The 21,586-nt window shown below is 41.2% G+C and overlaps 1 protein-coding gene across 2 annotated transcripts in view; it reads left to right on the top strand.

The window, feature by feature from the left end:
• Positions 1–2,650: 2,650 nt before the first annotated feature.
• RNF10 (ring finger protein 10) overlaps positions 2,651–21,586 on the top strand; it is a 31,859-nt gene continuing 12,923 nt past the window's right edge. Inside the window, exons 1-6 of one of the 2 annotated variants that reach the window (XM_029225587.1) lie at positions 2,651–3,270; positions 11,474–11,673; positions 16,647–16,846; positions 18,021–18,111; positions 19,136–19,320; positions 19,400–19,536. In XM_029225587.1, coding sequence (XP_029081420.1) covers positions 3,114–3,270; positions 11,474–11,673; positions 16,647–16,846; positions 18,021–18,111; positions 19,136–19,320; positions 19,400–19,536 — 970 coding nt within the window. In that variant the 5' untranslated portion in view covers positions 2,651–3,113. The remainder of the gene's footprint in view (positions 3,271–11,473; positions 11,674–16,646; positions 16,847–18,020; positions 18,112–19,135; positions 19,321–19,399; positions 19,537–21,586) is intronic. The other variant, XM_029225595.1, reaches the window with a different exon arrangement.

The raw sequence follows: 21,586 nt of genomic DNA, 5'->3' as shown, positions 1-21,586 counted from the left end.
CCCCCAATCACCTCTCAGAGGCCACGTCTCTGCATCCTGCTAACCTGTAGTACTAACTTCCAAGATATTGAGTAACTCTTGTTTTCTGGTGCAGAAGAGGGCAAACGGAGGTACAGTGTGGTAAAAGGCTAATATTACGGGTTCAATTCTCGCAATCCTTGGCGTGCATAAATAATCACTTGGTATGATCTTAAAGTGCACATTTCCGGGCCCCAAATACCAGAGATTTGGGATCAGTAAATCTGATATCTATTTGACCAAACTTCTCTGGTGATTTCTATGAGAGGGATTGGCAGACCAGTCTTGAGAAACATATGCTAGACTACTCTGAATAATAAACATAGGAAAGATTGTTCGTTGGTCTTTCCATTTTATGGACCTAGGAAGTTCATAGATGGGAAGGAAAGCTCTGGCATCTATTTAGTAAGTCGCCAGAAAACACCACTCAGCCTCCCTCTCCTGCTATCACAAAACTACATTTCTAGCTCCAACTGGTATAGAATGAGTGCTTTCCTTCAACCCCAGATTTTCCCATTCTCTTCTATGGTAAGGGTAGCGTAGAGCATCTTGCGCAAAAGAGGATGGAGGTGGTGAGTTTTATTTGGATTTCTGTATGTTTCTGCTTTAATTTTCTTTAAAGTACGTTTCCTGTAAATGTTTCACAAGGAGAAAGTGCCAAGGGCCCTAAGAAACTACTTTGAAAAGGAAAAATCTCTTCTTGGCTTAATGTAGCCTGACAGATGGACACCTACTGCTTTATTTTGGAAGAACTACACTGGGATTTCTCTCTTTCCCTCTCTTTTAAGAGAGATAGAAGAAAAGAATGATTCATCCATGTAATCAGAGTTCTCACATCTTTGTTAAAGGAAATAAAAAATCATCCAGGAATCTTAGTGTATCTTCCACGTCTATTCATACATAAGAATGGACTTTAGGATTTTCTAGACTTAATTTGATGCATGATGTAGCCATTCTCTCATTTCAATATGATTTGTGGGGGGGGGAAGCTGGAAAAGGGAAAGCAAGATAAGGACTGGTGGAGGGCATTTAAGGAAATTTAAAAAATGAGATTAGGGCTTCCCTGTGGCGCAGTGGTTGAGTCCGCCTGCCAATGCAGGGGACGTGGGTTTGAGCCCTGGTCCGGGAAGATCCCACATGCCACGGAGCAACTCAGCCCGTGTGCCACAACTACTGAGCCTGCGCTCTAGAGCCTGCGAGCCACAACTACTGAAGCCTGCATGCCTAGAGCCCATGTTCCGCAACAAGAGAAGCCACCACAATGAGAAGCCTGCGCACTGCAATGAAGAGTAGCCCCCCCACTCGCCGCAACTAGAGAAAGCCTGCGTGCAGCAACGAAGACCCAACACAGCCAATAAATAAATAAATAATAAATAAATAAATTAAAAAATGAGATTAGTATCTAATTTCCTTTATCCCAGTTAAAACTGTTAACTGCAAGATGGATTGACTTGTATATACTTATTAATGTTTTGTATAACATGTGATGATTAATAAGGAACCCAAAAGGGCCTAATTAGGGGAAGTCTAGGATTTTGTCTATTTGTTTATTTGTTCATCTATGACTGCTGATATTCTGCTCATCCTTCTATGCTCAGCTCAAGTAACACCACCTCTGGGGAAGCCCTCCTCTACCCCTCCTAAATTTTTGTATGTCTCTCCTTGAGGCCTCTGCTCTGGTCAGCATTTTGTGTTAACTTTATTATAGTCCTTATCACATTCTTGCATTAATGTATTTTGGAATTCTTTGGGCTGAGCACAGTGCCTGGCATATAATAGGTTTCTAACTAGATAAGGTTAGCCTTATTTATTGTTATATTTATAAGAATTATTTATCTTTTTCACAGTGTTTTTCTGTGATCCTTTGAATCTTGAACTGCTACGGTTGGAACGAATCATTTATAATTTTCCAAAGTACACATGGGTGTCATATGATTTCTAAAATACATATGTGATTTTCTAAGTCTCAGTGTCCATATCTGTAAAATGGAGAGCTGCTTATTTTACAGGTAGTTGAGAATGTCACTTATTAGCTGTGTGATCATGGCAAATGATCTAAGCTTTTTGAGCCCGTTTCCTTGTCTTTAAATTTAAATTATTGTGAGGATAGATGTGATACTCCATAAAAACTGCACAGAGCAGTGTCTGCTAATGATAAGCACTCAATGATAACTATTATTATTAACACTGAAATGAAATATTAACAATGATTTATATTAATAAATGACAATGAAATGAAGTAATTGCATGAGGAAGTGCTATAGAGTGATACTAAATATAAAGTATTGTCATTATTATCATTATTAGGAGATTGAATAAGAGCCATAAATAAATTGATATTAATACTAGAATAAGAACTATAACTTACAATGAGTCAATAAAGGAATTCCACAGGTATTCCAACGTTTGGATGCATTATGAGTGGTATATATTATTATTAGTGTACTAAGACCAAAACCTGTACTGCAAGTCCCATCATCCTGTAAGATCTGTCACACATTGAGGAGGAAAACAAAGGAAAAAACCAAAAAACAAACAAAAACCTATTGGACCCGGATGTAGGCAGAAAACTACATTTCCCAGCGTGCTTCACACTCACATCTCCTCTATATATAGTTCATCCGGGTTCTTCGAGATGCTGTTTGGCGACTCGTCGCCATTCCCGGAGCAGCTCGGCCTCGGCCCAGAGGCGAGTGTCGGTGTCTGTGTCGGAGACACTTGTCCCCGACACCAAGACAGCAAGCCCTCTCCCTTGCCCCGCGGCGGGAGAGCGTGTCCGGCCGGCCGGCGGGGCTCGCGCACCCTCCCTCGCCTCCCCTTTCCCCGCAGCCTCGGCCCCGCCAGGCCCGGCCCGGACCTCCGAGCCCCGGCCTCCTCCTCCTTCTCGGTCACAGCCGCCGCTGGTCTCAAGAGCCCCGCCCGCCGCTTCTCCTTCCAGTTTGAGAAGCCGAGGAAGGAAACAGGGAAAAATGTCGCCATGAAGGCCGAGAACCTCTGCCGCCGCCGACCCCCGCCGGCCCCGAACGCCATGAGCCTGGGTCTCCGCCGCGCCCGCTCCGCTCCGACTGCCACCGCCGCCGCCAAGGCCCCCTTTGATGCCGCAGAGCTCCCCCAGCGCCGCCGCCACCGCCTCCGACATGGACAAGAACAGCGGCTCCAGCAGCTCCTCCGCCTCTTCGGGCAGCAGCAAAGGGCAACAGCCCACCCGCTCCGCCTCTGCAGGGCCGGCCGGCGAGTCTAAACCCAAGAGCGGTAAGAGCGGGCTCCTGTGGCGGGGGGCGACTGCTCCTAATGCTGGGGAGGATCCTCTCTCGTGTGCCAGCTGGGTCACCCAGGGACAAGCTCCGCTTTCTACTATTCATATCTTTCTCTTTTCCATGGCTTCCATTACTTCTAGTTAACACTTAATGAGAACTGTATTGCGTGGTTTTAGTACATCCTTGCATTAAAGCTCGAAATTGCTTGGTGAAGTAGATGCTATTCTTATCCCCATTTTGCAGATGAGGAAATTGAGGCTCAGAAAAGGTGAGGTCACCAGCTAGTATGTGTAGTAGGCCTGAAGACCTGGTTTGTCTGATGCACCAGCGTACGCTCCTAAAACCACTAAGTTCATTTACTCTTAATGTTGAATTAGAATTGGGTAGTGTTCAAGTTTAAACGGGAGGGTGGGGCCCAGAGATTTGTTAAAACTCAAATCTCATGTTGAATAACCTGGTCCCAGATCTCCCCAGATGAAGAGGACTCATCTTTGAATGGCTTTGTTTAGGTGGAGTAGTGGTTAAGAGAACAGTCTCTGGATTCAGTCTTTTTAGGTTTGCCAGACCTTGAGTGAGTGTCTCAGTTTCCTTACCTGTAAAGGTGGAGAAAATAAATTAACTTAGGAAACAAATGAACTAATGCTTAGGAGAGTACCTGACACCTGTAATGCACCAAATGCACAACATGTCTATTTCCTTGTTAGACTAGGATGGTGTCATCTTATGGGGAAGATTTTGTCATTTCTGTAGTCATGCCTCTCAATATTAAATATGACCATCATGATGATAATAGCTACCATTTATTGAGGGCTTACCATGTGCCAGGTACTGGGCTAGGCTTTTACCTCTTTTTTCAATACTCCAGTCACCTGTCCAGCAGGGTGGAATTGTTCACATCTAAAGAAGGAAAAAGGTGAGAAGCCAGGAGGTCTGGAGTTGAATGTCTTCATCTTACTTCAAAGCTCTGCTCTTTTGTATTTTGATTAAATTAGCAGTAATAGGAAATGTTTTCAGTGGGAATAGTTGGGATGTGTGGCAGAGAGGGGAACATTTGGAGTCCCCAGATGTGGAGTTCCAGTTGTTTAAAACTTCCAAGATTAAGAAAACTGCAAGGCTGACTTAAAAACCAGAAAAACAACTGTAAGGCTGAGTTGAGTTCAGAGTTTTTCTGCTCGATATAGCAAACTTGTTTACCTGGTACGTCAAGGTCTTCTAGAGCTTGCTTTTGGAACTCAGGTGGAGACCAGTTGTCTTGATAAGAATGAATGCTTTAAATATCTAAGCAGGGATAAGTGTAGACTCTCAGGCCACGTCAGGCAGTATTATGTAGACTAATTTTGGGGTTCTGCACATGTGTAGGTTTATCGGAGATCTCCTCTAGAGATAGAGGTTTGTCAGTCCTCTTGGCCAGTGTTGGAACTAGTTTAGAACAGTCTGCATATTTTTCAGTACAGCTGATAAATAACTTTTGCAGTCTATTCCTAGATGTTAAAGATTCTGGTTCTCCAGCTATCTTAATTCTCAACTAATTTTTCTGGGGCTCCTGTTTAAGCCACTAACTTACAGTCATGAATCAGTTGCAGTAAATGCCTTAAGTTGATTTATTATTTAGTGAAGCAGTAGGTGAAAGTTTGCCCCAACTCAAACAAAATAATACAGCAACAAAACTGAGGTATGTAAGGCATTTTACTTGTATTGTCCTGACTTTGAATATGTTGATTAGTGGAACTAACTCTCATTACCCAACAGGATGATACAGAATTCTATTGTGGTTTGACCAAAGCAAATATTTGTCAGTGTTAACATTTCAGTCAGACTTGTATAGAGGAAGTATTAATTGCTGGGTTCATTCTGACCGAAGTGAATTTTTTTTTTTTTTTAAGCAGCTACATAAAGGGACTTCCCTGATGGTCCAGTGGTTAAGACTTCACGCTTCCACTGCAGGGGGCACGGGTTCCATCCCTGGTTGGGGAACTAAGATCCTGCATGCCATGCGGCATGGCAAAAAAAAGAAAAAAGAAAGAAAGAAACCCATAAAATACTCTTTTTTTTTGGCCGCTGCTGCCATGGGGCATGTGGGTTCCTTAGTTCCCTAACCAGGGATGGAACCCGTGCCCTCTGCGGTGGAAGCATGGAGTCTTAACCACTGGACTGCCAGGGAAGTTCCCCCCCCCCCCCAAAAAAAAACCCCATAAAATACTTCTAAAACACTATTCACCTTATCAATTGCAAGCTTCTGAGAAAGGAAGTAAAAACTCACGGAAAGGACTTTTTTGCTGGGCTTTATGAAATACACAGGTGTGCCCTCTGGTAACATTAGTTTTTGTTTAATGTGTTTGTAAGAGAGCTTGAATATATTTGCCATTGCTATTGCCTACTTTTCTGGCTACTGCTATGTATATTCCCTTAGCAAAAAGGAAGGATAGCCCTGTAGTTAAAGAGTTCGTCATCAACCATAATCACCTGTTTGCACTTAGGAACAAATTCAGAGACAGTAAATAGAGATTAAAAATGGCTTAGGAAACTAGATATTGGCTAAGGTTGAGCTGAAAGGTAGCATATACTGCCTTAAGAACATTACAACTAAGACTAATGCTACCATAGCAGATATTGTTCAGGACCTCTTACACAGTGACTTCTACTTCTAGATGGCTGCTCTAACAAAAGAGTAGATTGAAATTTTGCATAATTCCGTAAAAAGATTTCTGTAGGATTTCAGAAGCTGACTCAACACTTGATGTACTTGATTCAGCTGGAAATTGTTGAAGGGACCTCTTGAGTTTCATGGTACTGAGTTGAAGGAAGAACAGGAAAGGTGAGGTGAAAAGACATGACTTACAACTTGTCTTTCTTTTGTTAAAGTAACAAGAACAAGAGTTTTTCAGTTTTTAAATATTTAATTCCCTTTTCCACTCTCCTTTTCCTACCTCACATGAGAAAAAAACCTTTGGTTTCTAATTCTGTAAACCATGTGTGTAATAAATGGTCATTTGCTTCCTAGTTACATGATAAATATACTTGAGTCTTTGTTCCTGCGACTGGCTTAAGTTTGCCCTTCATGCACACAGGAATTAAGTACATTTGGCTAACAGGATTTACTTGATCTTTCTGGCCAGATTGGCATACCACAGTTTCTTTGCCTTGGCTAATTGCTTCAAACATTTGCATAATATTCCTTTTCTTGGATCTATTCCTACAGTTTTGTTCCAGTAGGGCTAAGATGTAGTTCTAAGAACGTTCAACAGTAAATATCCCAGGAATGTAGCCCAGAGGAGAGAGGTGGTTTAGAGTTGGGGAAAGTTGTTTAGAAAGAGCAAAGAGGGACTTCCTTGGTGGCACAGTGGTTAAGAATCCTCCTGCCAGTGCAGGGGACACGGGTTCCATCCCTGGTCCGGGAAGATCCCACATGCCGCGGAGCAGCTAAGCCCATGTGCAACAGCTCCTGAGCCTGCGTTCTAGAGCCTGCGAGCTACAACTACTGAGCCCACATGCTGTAACTGCTGAAGCCCACGCGCCTAGAGCCCATGCTCCACAACAAGAGAAGCCACTGCAACTAGAGAAAGCCTGCGCACAGCAACAAAGACCCAACACAGCCAATAAATAAATAAAAATAAATATGTAAAAAACAAACAGTAAACTAATTAAAAAGAAAAAAAGAGCAAAGAAAGTAAAAAGAGGCAAGAGAGAGACCTGGCTGTTTTGGGGCAAACAATGGACCCTGGCCCAGAACCAGTCTCTTGCCCCATCCTTCTGGGTGGGGGATGGTACTGCCATGGAGGTTAAAGGAAGGTCAGGTATTATGAAGCAGTTATTTTGAGGTTGGTGGTATGAAGCACTGTCCTGACACTCTTCCTCTTATATTCCGGTACCAGAAGCCAGGTTACTAGGGGTAATCTGCTCTGAAGAAAGCCTCTGAGCTGTAAATGGACCTGGAGGTTTTGATGGCTTTGAAAATTGAGGTGACTTAAAGCCTTCAATAAACACCATTTAGGGAAGTTAAAAGAATTTCCAGGCTGGTTGGCTTGAGTCCTTGGTTTCTATGGCTTTTTGAAAGTCTAATAGGTGCTCTTGATAGGAATTTTAGATTTATTAATAATAGGCTTTCAAATAACAGCAACTATGTGCCAGCCACCAGGGTAGGCATTTCTCTTAGTCCTCATGGCTCTATGAGGAGGGAGGGGAGAGGATTAGCCCTACTTTACAGACAAGAAAACCAGGAGTTAGAGTAATTGTCCAAGTAAATTCCTAAGAAGTCCCAGGCAATATTACTAAGTACACTTTATATAAATTCACTTAACAAGCAAGTAACTTATTGGCACATGTGTCATTCCTGATACCCCCCCTCTCTCTTCCTTTCATTCAGAATTAATAATTTCAGCTGGACTCAGTTATCAGTTGATTCTGTAGTAAGGCCATATGTTGCCCCTCCAGAGGTGCTTGTCAACCGCTTTGGACGATGGGTAAGCAACTTGCTTGTGACATGGCATGAATCAGCAGCAGAAACTTCCTGGCTGGTATTCTGATCTCTAGACTGTCCCACCTGTTACAGTTACAGCTAGAAATGTTGATGATGCCAAATTTTTTAACTGAAAAATTTATGGCCTGTATTTTGGTAATTGGGAGAAGAGACTGAAATATGCTTACTGTTACTTGGTGGAGACCTTTCTCTTAGGGAAATGTGGGACAGCTGAGACACAGTGGATTAAGTTTTCAAGTCTCCTGTGTTCTGGATTTGAGCCATTTAACTAATGGTCCATTTTGGAATGTGTCTTGATAGTTTTTGGCAGTTCTCAGCTCTGGGTGTGCATTAGAATCTCCTAAGGACCTTTTTTTTTTTTTTTTTAAATAAGGATGTGTGGGGCTCTTCCCTAGCAATTCTTTCTGATTCTTCAGGTCTGGTTTGGGCCCTGACATCCATAGTTTTAAAAGTCTCTGCAAGTGATTCTCTTGTGCAGCCAGGATTGTGAACAACCACTTTGAAATTTAAAACTTTCAACAGAGAATATGTGTGTCCTAGGAACTTAGTTTGACTTTTTGGTCTGTTTTCCAAAATCTAAAGCAGATCACCTCATTGCTATCTCCTATTAGAGAAAGGAGGACAGATTCATCCCCCAACTTATTCACATGTATATTCTGGCAAGTTGCCTCAGAAATAGCACTCCTGAGTTTTATCTCTGGGTCCCAGGCCTAACTACCTTCAATCTTTAGCTGCCTGGGTCTAGAGATAAGAGCCAGCCTCTCACTTTAGATGTCTGACTTCATGCCTGTAGGTAAGTGAAAGACAAGATGAGGGAGTGGATTTTAGCAACTAAAATCTTGAATCCTTATGTGGTCAGTTGTAATGTTTTAGAAGTGAGCAGTTCACTGTCAGCAGTTCTGTAAGCATTATGAAACCGTTTCCTTGCCAGTGTGGTAATAAGTGAAGAAATGAAAACAGCCCTCCTTCTGAGTGCCAGGTTACCTTTTTGAGCCCTTGAAGTGTAGAATCTGGCTTTACCTAAATCTGTGCAGTCTAAATCTATTAGGTCTTGAAAACAACAGGATCAAATGCAGGATCATCTGAAATAGTCTTGGATAATAAGGTTTGGGGAACATATGTTTTCTGCATATGCCTATCCTCTTCATAAAAACTCATTTCTTTTCATGGTAAAGTTAGCTGGGGTTCTGTATCGCTCTGAATTTTCTGTTAATTTGAAATCTTACTATAAACTAATTCCATGGGTTGAGAGCAAGGCAGAATTTGAGATCTGAAGCTTCATTTTCTAATTGTTACCACTGATGCCATGTTTGACAGTAACTGTTGCGAACTGAAGTAGTAGGTAAAAGTCTAGTTCTTAAATTCTAACTTTTAAGCTCTGGTCACTTTCCCTAACTGGGATTGAAAGGTGACTGGTAGGAGTGAACCCTAGCCTGGCAGTGTTTCTTTGACCATCTGTTCTGTTGACAGTGCTGCCATCTCACATGACTGGTCAGGTTTGGAGAGGATGGCATACCTCTCATTTATCCCATGTTGCTGGCAAACTGAGTGTGAAGTGGTTGCTTCGAAAATTTGGACTCTGGTTTATCAGCTGATGTTTCCTTTTCCCTGAGGATATGCTTCACCTTGAATTTATTTTTGTCTGCTGTAAAAGAAGCTGGTCACCTTGTCTAGAAATAATTTCTTGTAGGTACTTACAGTTTTTTAATTATCCAAATTATTAGTATACAGAACAGTAATTCTGTTTACTTAGGTCAGAATTTTAGAGGGTGAGGCCTGAGCACAAGAATCCCTTAAAAGCTCATCTGGGTGATTCCTACAAACTGTAGGATTGAGAACCACTGTTTTAGGCCAATGTGAATAGCTTCATTTCCCAAAGGTAAATGTCATTAACAGCCTGCTCTGTTGCCTTTCCAGACATGTTTCTATTAATTATATATTTTTAACATAAATAGGATTAAGCTATATTTTGGCAGGTGTGGGGGGGTTGTAGTTTCTGAGGCTCATGCTGGAGTCTTCTTTTTTTTTTTTTTTTTTTTTGCGGTATGCGGGCCTCTCACGGTTGGGGCCTCTCCCATTGCAGAGCACAGGCTCCGGACGCGCAGGGTCAGAGGCCATGGCTCACGGGCCCAGCCGCTCTGCGGCATGTGGGGTCTTCCCGGACTGGGGCACGAACCCGTGTCCCCTGCATCGGCAGGCGGACTCTCAACCACTGCGCCACCAGGGAAGCCCTGGAGTCTTCTTGACTTTATAAACTACCACCCCTTTAAAGTTTGAGGGTAAGCCTAATGGATTTCTTCATTAAAAGTCCCCCAACTTCTGTTTTCTCTGTTTTTGCTTTTAAAGCCATTAAAGTAGGGTACAGACTTGATTTGGTCAGATTTCTGTGTTGAAATAAGGCAAGGTGGAGTGAGTGAAGGGACAAGAAAGATTAGTCTTTTTTTGTCTGAAGACTAATTTGGGGACCTTTCACCGTTATTTACCTGGTATGGGTCTCAGGTTCTCAGATAGGGTTTATTTTGCCTCCTCTCCCCTGCTTTTTTTTAAAGCTGGTAAACTTTGGCACATATTAAATGTGTCTGGGGGCTTCCCTGGTGGCACTAGATGTTTAAGACATCTAGTTTATATACTGTTGTTAGAATATAAATAAATTGGTATGGTTCTGGAAAGCAACTTGAGGATGTGTAAAAGGCTTTATGATCATACTTAATCTGCTAATTCTACTTTGAGAACTTGACATAATTATACACACAGGCCTCTGTATAAAGAGGCTCCCAATACTATTATATTAAATAAACAAAAAGTCAGAAGCCACCTAAATGTACAACAAATTGGTTATGTTACACCGTAAGCATATGGTAGACAACAGTGTGGCCATTAATCATGTTTTTGAAGACTAGGGGTGCATGCAAATGCTCATGGAGTAATAGGTGGAAGACAATATATCTTATATGCCTGTCATTCTGTGGAAGATGTGTGATGAGTGTATAAAATGGAGAATAAAAGGAAATTAAACACTTCATAGGTTGGTATTCCATGGGCACTGGCGAATTTATTCTTCTGGTTTCCAAAATTGAACTTATGTTCTTGTAATTGGAGGAAAAAAGCAAGAAACAGTTTTTAAAAGGGTATAACTTCACGCTGATATACTCTTAGAGTCCAACTTCTTTTGTTTTGTCAATTTAATAGGTTCTCAGTTTGATCTCTAAAACGAATGTAAATATTGTTTTGCTTTTGTGCCTTCTGTATATCTGCTAAGACCTAGGCCACACCATTGCGGTATAGGGTCTAGCTGTGTTGTAGTAATTTAAGAAGAATGCCTTCTGTCCTGCCTCCAGATAAAGTACTTTTCCTTAATACAGATAGGCTGTTCTTTTTCTGTCACTCTGTCTGAATGGACTTGTATCAATACAAGAGCAGTGATTAAGCTCTGTTATAAAGAAAGACATTGTGAACTGAGAGTCTGTGTGGTTTGATCTATATTGTGTCTCTCCTGAGGGAGGGACCCTTTAGGCTTCATTCCAAAAAAAAATTTTTTTTTTCACCTTACTGTGTAATGTCTTGCCAAAAGCACTGATGCTCTGGCCCAACCCAGATCTCTTGGAGGTCATGGAAGGGCCCACTTACCTTTGTTTAAACACAATTTTGTTGGGAGGTGGAGAGCAATTCATCAAGTATATGTATCATTTCTTAACTAATTTTTCACATTTCTTGCTTTCAGATGGAAAGAACTCAAGTGGATCCAAGCGTTATAATCGCAAACGTGAACCTTCCTACCCCAAAAATGAAAATTTTATCAACCAGTCCCGTCGCTCCAATTCACAGAAAAGCAAAACTTTTAATAAGATGCCTCCTCAGAGGGGCGGCGGCAGCAGCAACAAACTCTTTAGCTCTTCTTTCAATGGTGGAAGACGAGATGAGGTATGGAATTTTAGAAAGTCCTTTCCAGAACATAAGAAGCATGAGGTCTGATCCCCCCATCCCCAGTTTATTAGTGGTTGGGAAGGGGTGGGAGCAAGAGGTCCCCCCCTTTCTGAATTACTTGAGTAGTTGAGGATTAACTAGGTTTGGAACTTCTCCTCCTTTCTTCCCTTGAAGGTTATGAACATTTTCTTGGAAGACATTGTAATTATGGATTGTGAGAAATTATAGCAAATTTTGGGTACCGTAATTTGTATCATCCTTTAAAAAAATTTTGTGTCATCCTTTTATTATCACTCTTGATTTATAGGTACACTTTGGAATATTTAGGTAATAAAATGGCATTAATTAATGACATTAATTTGCCCAATAGTATCTAGAAAAATGTAAAATGCTATATATTCTTAGTCCCAGGTACTCTGATTTTAGGAGTTTCTTAGATATCTTTCTGTAAGTGCATAAAGACTCATGTACAAGGGAGGTCATTGCAACATTGTTCGTAGTTGCACAATTTAGGAAACAAACTAAATGCTATCAGAGTTAAATACATTATTGGTTAAATATATTATCCTGCTGTTTGAATGTTGCCTACTATGTAACTAGTATACAACAAGATTTAATGGATGCACTAATGGAAGAATTCATTCACTCACCAGAAATTTATTCCTCACCTACTATGCACTAAATATCATTTAGAGTTTGGAATACAACATTGGGTAGAGCTTATAATCTAGTTTGGGGAGACAATAAACAAATCGTTATGTAATAAATACAATTATTAAATTAAAAAAAATTAAGAAAAAAGTAGACTTAGAGCGGTAAAGGGATAGAGAGTAACAAAGAGTAGTTTTAGGAGGTGGCTAAGGAAAACTTCTCTGAGGGCTCTCTGAGTCCTGAATGAAGCAAGGGAGCACACAGTAGAATTTGAGGAAGGGTGTGTTAGCAAGAGTGAATTTACAAGTACAAGGGACCAGAGATGGTAATGTTTTTCGTGTGTTTGAGGTAAAGCAAATAGGCTACCATGCGTGGAGAAGCAGGAAATGAAGCCAAAGAGTAAGACAGAGGGATCAGATCACATGGGCCCTTGAAGGACTTTGGCTTTTGTTCAGAGAGATGGGAAGCTATTGGGGGGCTTAAGAAGAGAAGTAAGGTAAGCTGACTTGGAATTGTAAAGGGGAGAGTGGAAGCAGGGGGACTAGTTAGGAGCTTATTAAGGTATTCCTGGTGAGAGTGATTGAAACAGAGTGATAGTGATGAGAGGGGATCATATTTGGGGAGATAGTTGCAGGTAGAGCCAGCAGGATTTTTAAATAGATTAGATGTGGGGTTTGAGCAGAGAAATAAATGACTAGTGTTTTTGGTAGGGGCCCAATTCAGGTACTGTTTGCTGAAATGGGGGCAAGTTCAAGAGGAGTACAGGGTTTTGGGATGGGGAGGGAAGGGGGATGTTTAGATTAGATAAAGAATGTCATTTGGAAGTGTTATATTTGCATTGAGATGCCTGTTGGATCTCTGAGTATAGATAGGCTGTTAACTGAGTCGAGTTCAAGGAGGAGACCCTGGCTAGAGAGCTGTCCGTGTACACTTGGTGTTTGCAACTATGGAACTAAGTGGGATCATTAAGGAGTGAGTGTTGCAAAAAGGGAATAGATTCAAGGACTGAGCCTGGAGTCAGGATGATAAGGAACCAGCAAAAAGGGAGGAAGAGAACTGAAAGCCATTTGGAGAAATGGCTTGTTTTGTCCTGTGCTGCTGTTAGGCTGGGTAAGAAGATTCGGATGGAAAGTTGACCATTAGATTTGGAAATGGGAAGGTAGTTTAGGTTTTTGGCCTTGTGCTGCTTTGGTGGAGTGGTGAGGACAAAAACCTGATTGGCATAGCTTTAGAGAGGATATGAAGAAGAAACAGCAAGTTTAGATAGTTACTTTCTAGTGGTTTTGCTCTTACAGGGGACCAGAGAGGTGAGGCAGTAGCTTGAGGGGAATGTGAGGTCAAGAGAGATTTTAAGCTTAGAGAAATGCAGCATATTTCTGCTAGTGGGATTGTTCTGGTAAGAGGGAAAACGTGATGCAGAGGAGAGAGAGAGAATTACTAGAAGTGTCCTTGAGTTCCTGAGGAGTTGGGGTCTAGCGCACAGGTGGAGGAGTTGGCTTAGGAGCTTCGCCAGTTCATCCACAGTAACAAGAGGAAGGCAGACTAGGAGCATGTTGGAGTTCTTTTCTGATTGTTCTTACTGTCTCAGTGAAGTGTAAAAGGTGAGCCAAGAGAGGAGGTTTGGAAACCAGAGGACTGGAGGATTTGTCTGGGTGTCTGGGGGAATCCGTGGAGCACAGAAGCGTAATAGGATTGCAGTATGACCGCTGGGCCGCAGAAAGGTCTACTTTAGTGAGGCTGATTGGTATGGTGTGGTTGTGTTCTTTAGCCATGTTTACTTGCTCTGATGCTGTGGATTAATTGGGAAAGTTTTGCCCGGTGAGTACAGCTGATAAAGAGAAGAGGGCGATGGAATAGGATCAGAGCCAAATAAGGAAAGAAAATTTGGGGGGAAGGTGTTGGATCACTGGAGATCCCAGTGGAGGTGAAAAGTTGTTAGAATCAGAACTAACGGAAACAAGCTGAGAAAGGAGTGAGTTGCTGGTAGGGTGCTCAAAATTAAGATGGTGGAAGAGGTGCAGTTATTACCACTGTGGTCTAGACTGTAGAGCAGTGCCATCCAGTAGAAATGCTAAGATAGAAATGGCAAGCCAAATATGTAACTTAAAGTTTTCTAGTTGCCACAGTAAACAAGTAAAAACGACGAAATTAATGTTAATATATTTAATCCAATATAGCTAAAATGCTATTTCATGATGTGGTACTGGCCACATTTCAAGTGCTCAGTAGCCGTCATATCTGGATAGTAGTGGCTGCTGTGTTATGACAGCACAGCTCTAGATGGTATGCCCATGGCAGTGGGTGGCAGAGGTAGAGTGGAGGGCAAGCTGATTGGAGGAGAGGAAGTCAAGGAACTGAGAGGTGAACGTGTTGGAAGTGTAATCAGGAATTATGATGGGCAGTATTAGAGACAGTGGGCCGTTAGTGGTAAAAAGGTGAAGGTAGAAGGTTGAGAATGTGGGAGATTTTGTTGAGTGAACACGAGCTCTTATCTGAGTTTGGGGCATTAGAGTGGAAGACTGATTAGGGGAGGCAGAGCCGTATGGAGATGAGAGTCTAGGGGGTGAGAGATAAGGGATGACCTGGAAGTCTTGGGCTTCCTCTGGTGAGTTACATAAACAGTGAGGGGGGAGGTGTTGTCTCCCAAGATCTGTTAAGATAAAAGGAGATTGCCTAACTGTGTGATATGCCACTGTATTTAATCATAAAGATCATATACTCTGATTCCGTATTCATAGAATATCTCAGAGGGTATATTGGTTGCCTCTGGAATAGAAGGTATCTTTGGCTGTATCCCTTTTTGTACGCTTTTTGCCTTCACCGTGAGGCATGCGGGATCCCAGTTCCCCGATCGACCAGGGATTGAACCCGCCTCCCCTGCAGTGGAAGTGCGGAGCCTCAACCACATGACCGCCAGGGAAGTCCGCTTTTTTGTACTCTTTAGATTTCTTTATCGTGTATATGCAAGTGCTGCTTATTAAACTCTAAATTTGACTTTACTAACAAGCAGCAAAAGCCTTAAATTTGCATTTCCTTTGACTCAGTAATTCCTACTCTACATTCAAAAGAAATAATTGTAAGTGCTCAAATGTTTGTGCACAAAGGTCTGTCAACTGTGTTTATCATAGCATTATTTTGTTAATGCTGGAAAAGCCATGAACAATCTGTCCTACACTAAGGCATTATAGTATACCTATCGTAATATAACGGTATATAGCTATTTAAAGTGACTCTTCAGGGACTTCCCTGGTGGTCCAGTGGTTAAAGACTTCGCCTTCCAATGCAGGAGGTGCGGTTCAATCCCTGGTTGGGGAGCTAAGATCCCACATGCCTCACAGCCAAAGAACCAAAACATAAAAAAAAGGAATATTGTAATAAATTCAATAAAGACTTAAAAAAAAAAAAAAAGGTCCACATCAAAAAAAATCTTAAAAAAAAAAAAGTAAATAAATAAATAAATAAATAAATAAATAAAAGTAAAACTGGCTTACCAAAAAAAAAAGTGACTGTTTACTAGTATTTAGTGACAGGGCCAAGTGCCTATGACATTAAATGGGAAAGTGGGATTAGAAAATGGACTAGCTGACTTATAGCAGGTACCTGTACCGTTTCAATTTGGGAATGTTAGGAGGACCACAAAAGCTCCAACACAATAAATCTTCCATATGTGTGCAATGGTATTTCTCATACGTGGTTTCTTGTCACTTTCTAAGCTGTTTCTGAATGTGCTGATTGGATTTATTTCTGGACACAGAGCTAGTCTGCCTACATGTTCTAATTCTGTCAGTTTTAATTAACAATGAATAGCAGTGTGTGTCTTAGACAGGAGGTCTCTGGCAGGATCCTGAAGCCTATGGCAGTTAGTAGCTGCCTGCAGGCCGCCTCCAGAGTATAGTTCCACAGATTCATTTTGACCAAAACAAACCAGAGAGCAAGTAGCTAACAAGAGTGAAGGTGTAGGAGTCTTATGGGACTGTGGAAAGATTAATCCAGTAAGTAAATCTTTGTGCTTCAAGATAGTTAGAGGAGTTCATGCTGGGTTTTGTCATTTAATGGTTAATTGCCACTTAGGGCAGACTAAATAGTTTATAAGTAATTGTATGTTAGAGGCTCTTTTTCTCTTTTTCCACTCCCATCTAGATCTTAGGTAGACTTTTGCATTACCCCGTCCTAGGAAAATTGTTTACTAAATATAAGCCTGTGTTTTATTTAGTTAATATTTTAAGCCGTGTAGAAGGAGGGGTTGTGCAGGTTTCTGCTGTCATTTAGCAAGTGTCATCCTAATCTAAAATCCTCTGATTTATTCTCATTCTCTCTAGGTAGCAGAGGCTCAGCGGGCAGAGTTTAGCCCTGCCCAGTTCTCTGGTCCGAAGAAGATCAACCTGAATCACTTGTTGAATTTCACTTTTGAACCCCGTGGCCAGGCAGGTCATTTTGAAGGCAGTGGACATGGCAGCTGGGGAAAAAGGAACAAGTGGGGGCATAAGCCTTTTAACAAGGAATTGTTTTTACAAGCCAAGTGAGTATGGCTACTCTTAAGAGGGAAGTGAAGTTGAGCCTTTGGGCATTTGTGGTGCAAAGAGGCTTCTTTTAAACTACTGTGGGAGAGAGGCGGAAACAGAGTTGATTCTCATTCTCTCATTCTCTCTCTCTCTCTCCCCCTCTCTCTCTCTCTCTCTCTCTCTCTCTCTCTCTCTCTCTCTCTCTCTCTCTCTCTCTCTCTCTCTCTCTCTCTCTCTCTCTCTCTCTGTCTCTCTCTGTCTCTCTCTGTCTCTCTCTGTCTCACCTCATTTTGAAAACACAGATGTGTTTCAAGTGGATGTTCTTGGTGCTCAAAAGATAATAAATTTATTTAGCTTAAATAAATGCTAAAATTAAATAATGCTTTAGTATCATGATGAGGTAGTAAAAGTGTTTGCTTTGGAATTGAATCCAGATTTGAATCTTATTTTGGCCTTCGACCTTGGGTAACTTACCTAACCACTTTGAGATTCAGCTTTTCCTCTGTAAAGGAGGAGAAATTACTTAAAGGAGAATTGAGTGCCAAGTTGGAGTGCTTGGCATACATTTGCTCAAATACTGATTCTCTTTTGTTTCCTTTTGTGTGGCATTAGTTATAATGTAAGGTTTGACCTTGGATCTAGACTGAAGTAACCATTTAGTACTTTATATAAACTGGTGGGAGTTCCCTGGTGACCTAGTGGTTAGGATTCCAGGCTTTCACTGCTGTGGTCTGGGTTCGATCCCTGGTCAGGGAACTGAGAATCCCCTAAGCCGTGTGGCGTGGCCAAAATAACCAAAAAGCTAGTACTCAAAAGATTGAGTGGGGACAGTTTTTTCTACTGCCTTGAAGACTAGTGGTTTCTGGGGGTGAGGGAGGAGATCTGGCTTCCCTTCTGGTTGATGGAGCCACAATCTGGCTTAATTTTAGTTCAGAGGAGGGCCTGCAGGCAGCTTGGCTGGGCCTGGAAGCAGAAGAAACAGAGTTCATGGTAGACTCCTACCCGCTGAGTCTTTGGATTCCTTCCAGAGCCAGGACTTGGAACTGAGGCTGAAGTCCTAGTTTAGTGCTTCACAAAGCATGGCTACTAATGGCCTGCATTTGATTTCTAAGTAAAGAGATGATGAATTTCTGCTGAAGGCTTGTTGGTAGATTCTGACAGTGCCTTTTACTTGTCTCTCCCTATTTTTAGCTGCCAGTTTGTGGTGTCTGAAGACCAAGACTACACAGTTCATTTTGCTGATCCTGATACCTTAGTCAACTGGGACTTTGTGGAACAAGTGGTGAGTAGCTCAGCTAAGCTTATAACCTGTTAGTGGGAGAGAGAACTAAAGAAAGGGACCGTGGTGACAGCAGCTTTTGTCTGGGTTTACTGCTGATCCCACTTTCTGCCTGGCCTTAGTGTAGACATTTTCCAGAGATCAGTCCTGGTTTCTTCTGGAGTTCATTTTGTGCTAATTGGCTCTGGCCTGCAGGACTGGGTGTTGGAGGGCTCTGATCTGTAGGGCAAAGGCAGTCCTGTCTACTACCTCTTCTCTTCTGGGAAGAAGTAATCAGAGGAATATGAGAACTCTGGTTACCCTCCTGACCCAGGATGGACTCATTACATGGACACTGCTTCATTGGTAGCCATTTGTAGTAATCAGTATCAGATTAGGCCTTGGCCTTGTGACAGGTGAAATGAGCTACACAGCTGTACTTCTGTCCGAGCTACTGCTGTGTTTGTTTTCTCTTCTCTGTTATGGGCTCTGGGTATCCCCTTGTCACTCCTAGGTTATATGATGTAGTTTCAAAATGATGGACCCAAAGCCTGGACTCCCATTACTGTGAAAATTCATAAAATCATCTGAAAATGACATAGAAGGTCTGTGAAACTTAGGTTTTATATGCATTGGTTTAAAAAAAAAAAGTAGAGACGTACAGTATAAAGTGGAAGTCTCATTGACTCCTCTTTTGGAAATTACCGGTACATCACTTCTAGAACCTTTTTGTGCCTTTATGTATGCGTACATATAAATCTTTTTTTGTAAGTGGGATCATATATTGATTTCTGTCATTTTTTCCCTTAGATGTAGAACCCCCAAAATACCTGCTGTATAGTTGTTTTAGTATATTAAACTATTATTACTGTTTCCTTTATGATTTGCTTGAAGTGCTATTGTACATATACCTGCACTGTTGAACAGTTTTGTGAAGATGTGTTGTTAGAGTTGTATAGGGATGGGGATGGAAGAGGAGAGACTTTAACTTTGATAATCCGTAGTCATTTCTGAAAGTAGTTTAACTTGTGGTGGCATTTTGTTTCAGCGCATTTGTAGCCATGAAGTGCCATCTTGCCCAATATGCCTATATCCACCTACTGCAGCCAAGATAACCCGTTGTGGACACATCTTCTGCTGGGCATGCATCCTGCACTATCTTTCATTGAGCGAGAAGACCTGGAGTAAATGTCCCATCTGTTACAGTTCTGTGCATAAGAAGGATCTCAAGAGGTGAGATGGAGATATTTACTAGATTAGATCCCAGTCTGCTAACTCCTTGCCCTGCTACATATAAATGTCCATGTTACAGTGTTGTTGCCACAGAATCACATCAGTATGTTGTTGGTGATACCATTACAATGCAGCTGATGAAGAGGGAGAAAGGGGTGTTGGTGGCCTTGCCCAAATCCAAATGGATGAATGTAGAACATCCTATTCATCTTGGAGGTAAGTTCGGTTAATTTGGGGGCAGATAATGGTGGGTGTATACCCTTTAAGGTTCCTTGAATATATCGTTCTACTGTCAGAGATTTAGCCTTTCAGCAAGCCATTTCTAGCATTTCCAAATTAGTCATAGTGTTCCAGTAGGTTGGGGTGGAGTTTGCAGAAAGTGGTTTCATTCTTGGTTTCAATTTGGTTCAGTTGTAAAATGAAAAATTAAAGTACATATAAAGCTTTGTTGAATAGTGTCTGGCTCTGTGCCCAGGTTTTGGGGATTCCACAGTCAGCCAGTCTTGGCACCTGTCATCAAGGAACTCAGTGTCTAATAGAAGAGACAGACTGGTGGCCAGGCAGTTCGGATCTAGAGTGTGGGCAGTGCTTACAGTGGGGGAAGTGCAAGAGGTTGTATTCTCTGTATTCCACATGGAAATGAGCATTGAATTAAAGTGGCATTTCAATTTCTGGGCAAAAGAGATTTTTCAATAAACAGTATTGAAACAGTTGACTCTTATGGAAAAAATAAAATGAAATTAGATCTCTATCTCATACCATTCATAAAAATCAATTTCTGATGGATTGAAGAATTAAATGTAACGAAATCCAAAGCTTTTAAAAGAAAATACAGGAAAATATCTTTATAAATCCTCAGGTTTTTTACCTGGATGGAATTTTGAACCAGGCTGAAACCATAGATGCTATAAAAGAAAAAGATTGATGAATTTGATTTTATAAGAATAAAATCCAGCAAGACTCCTCAGAGTCAACAGGTGATAAATAAACTTAGGGGAAGATTTACACATTTAAAATACAGATTGATGTCCAGAACATACAGGTGTTCTATAAATTAGATGAACAGTCTAGTAGAATAGGCTAAGCATCTGGCAAAGCATTTCCAGGAAAAAGATATCTGAATAACTCCAAGTATCCACAGAGGTTTAACTTTGCCTAGAGTTATGCAAATCAAAATGCCTGTCATAGTCACTCTCATGCACGCACACGATGAGGCAAATACAGGCATACCTTGTTTTGTGCTCCACAGATACTGAGTTGTTTTTTTTTTTTTAACAGATTGGAGGTTTGTGGCAACCCTGCTGTTGTCAGATGATGGTTAGCATTTTTTAGCAATAAAGTATTTTTTAAATTAAAATATCTACATTGTTTAGACATAGTGCTATTGCACACTTAATAGACTACGGAATAGTGTAAACAAAACTTTTATATGCACTGGAAAACCAAAAAATTTGTGATCCACTTGATTGTGATGCTCACTTTATTGCAGTGGAAACAAACAGGCATATCTGAGGTATGCCCGTACTGGGTTTTGGCAGGGGTGGGGAATTAGGTACTCTTGTTCTTCGTAGGAGTTTAAATCGATACAGCCTTTTGTGTGTGTGTGTGGGGGGGGGTGGATTTGGTAGTATTTAAGATACGCACAACCTTTGATTCAGCATTTATACTTAAATATAAAGAAGTCATTTGTACCAAGGAGCATGTATAAGGATATTTTTGTTATAGTGTAATAGAAATTGGCAATAACCTAAATGTTCCACAAGAAACTTTCATTAGAGTATATCATGCTGTCGAACACGATACAGAAGGTAAAAATGAGATAGATCTGTGTATTACATTTTAAAGTCCACAAAATCTGGGGGACGCAAATAAAGGAAATAAATCATCCACGATCCTTTTATCCAGAGGCACCCCCCAAATGCTAATTGTACAGTTTTCTTCTATGCGTGTATGTTTTTGTGAGATTGGGATTGTTTTCTTCTTTGGCATCTTTTCTTTCCCCATGTAATGTGGCTATTCCTCCGTGTCACTAAATTCCTCTTTCTTAGAAAAGCATTTTTAATGCCTGCAGAATTCTCTTTAATGAATATACCATCATATCATTAACTTCCTTTATTGGACTTACTAGTTGGTTGCAGCTTTTCTAATACTAAAGATAATGCTATAATTAATGAACATTGTTTTTTCAGTTTTTTGGTTTCTTTTTGGCTGCAACTCACTGCTTGTGGGATCTTAGTTCCCCAATCAGGGATTGAACCCAGACCCT

The sequence above is a fragment of the Monodon monoceros genome, unplaced genomic scaffold (genome assembly GCF_005190385.1).
Source record: "Monodon monoceros isolate NGI ecotype Baffin Bay Population unplaced genomic scaffold, NGI_Narwhal_1 Super_Scaffold_1, whole genome shotgun sequence".
Classification (NCBI taxonomy): Eukaryota; Metazoa; Chordata; class Mammalia; order Artiodactyla; family Monodontidae; genus Monodon; species Monodon monoceros.
Note: the sequence above shows the minus strand (reverse complement) of the source record. Positions and strands in the feature narration are given on the sequence as shown.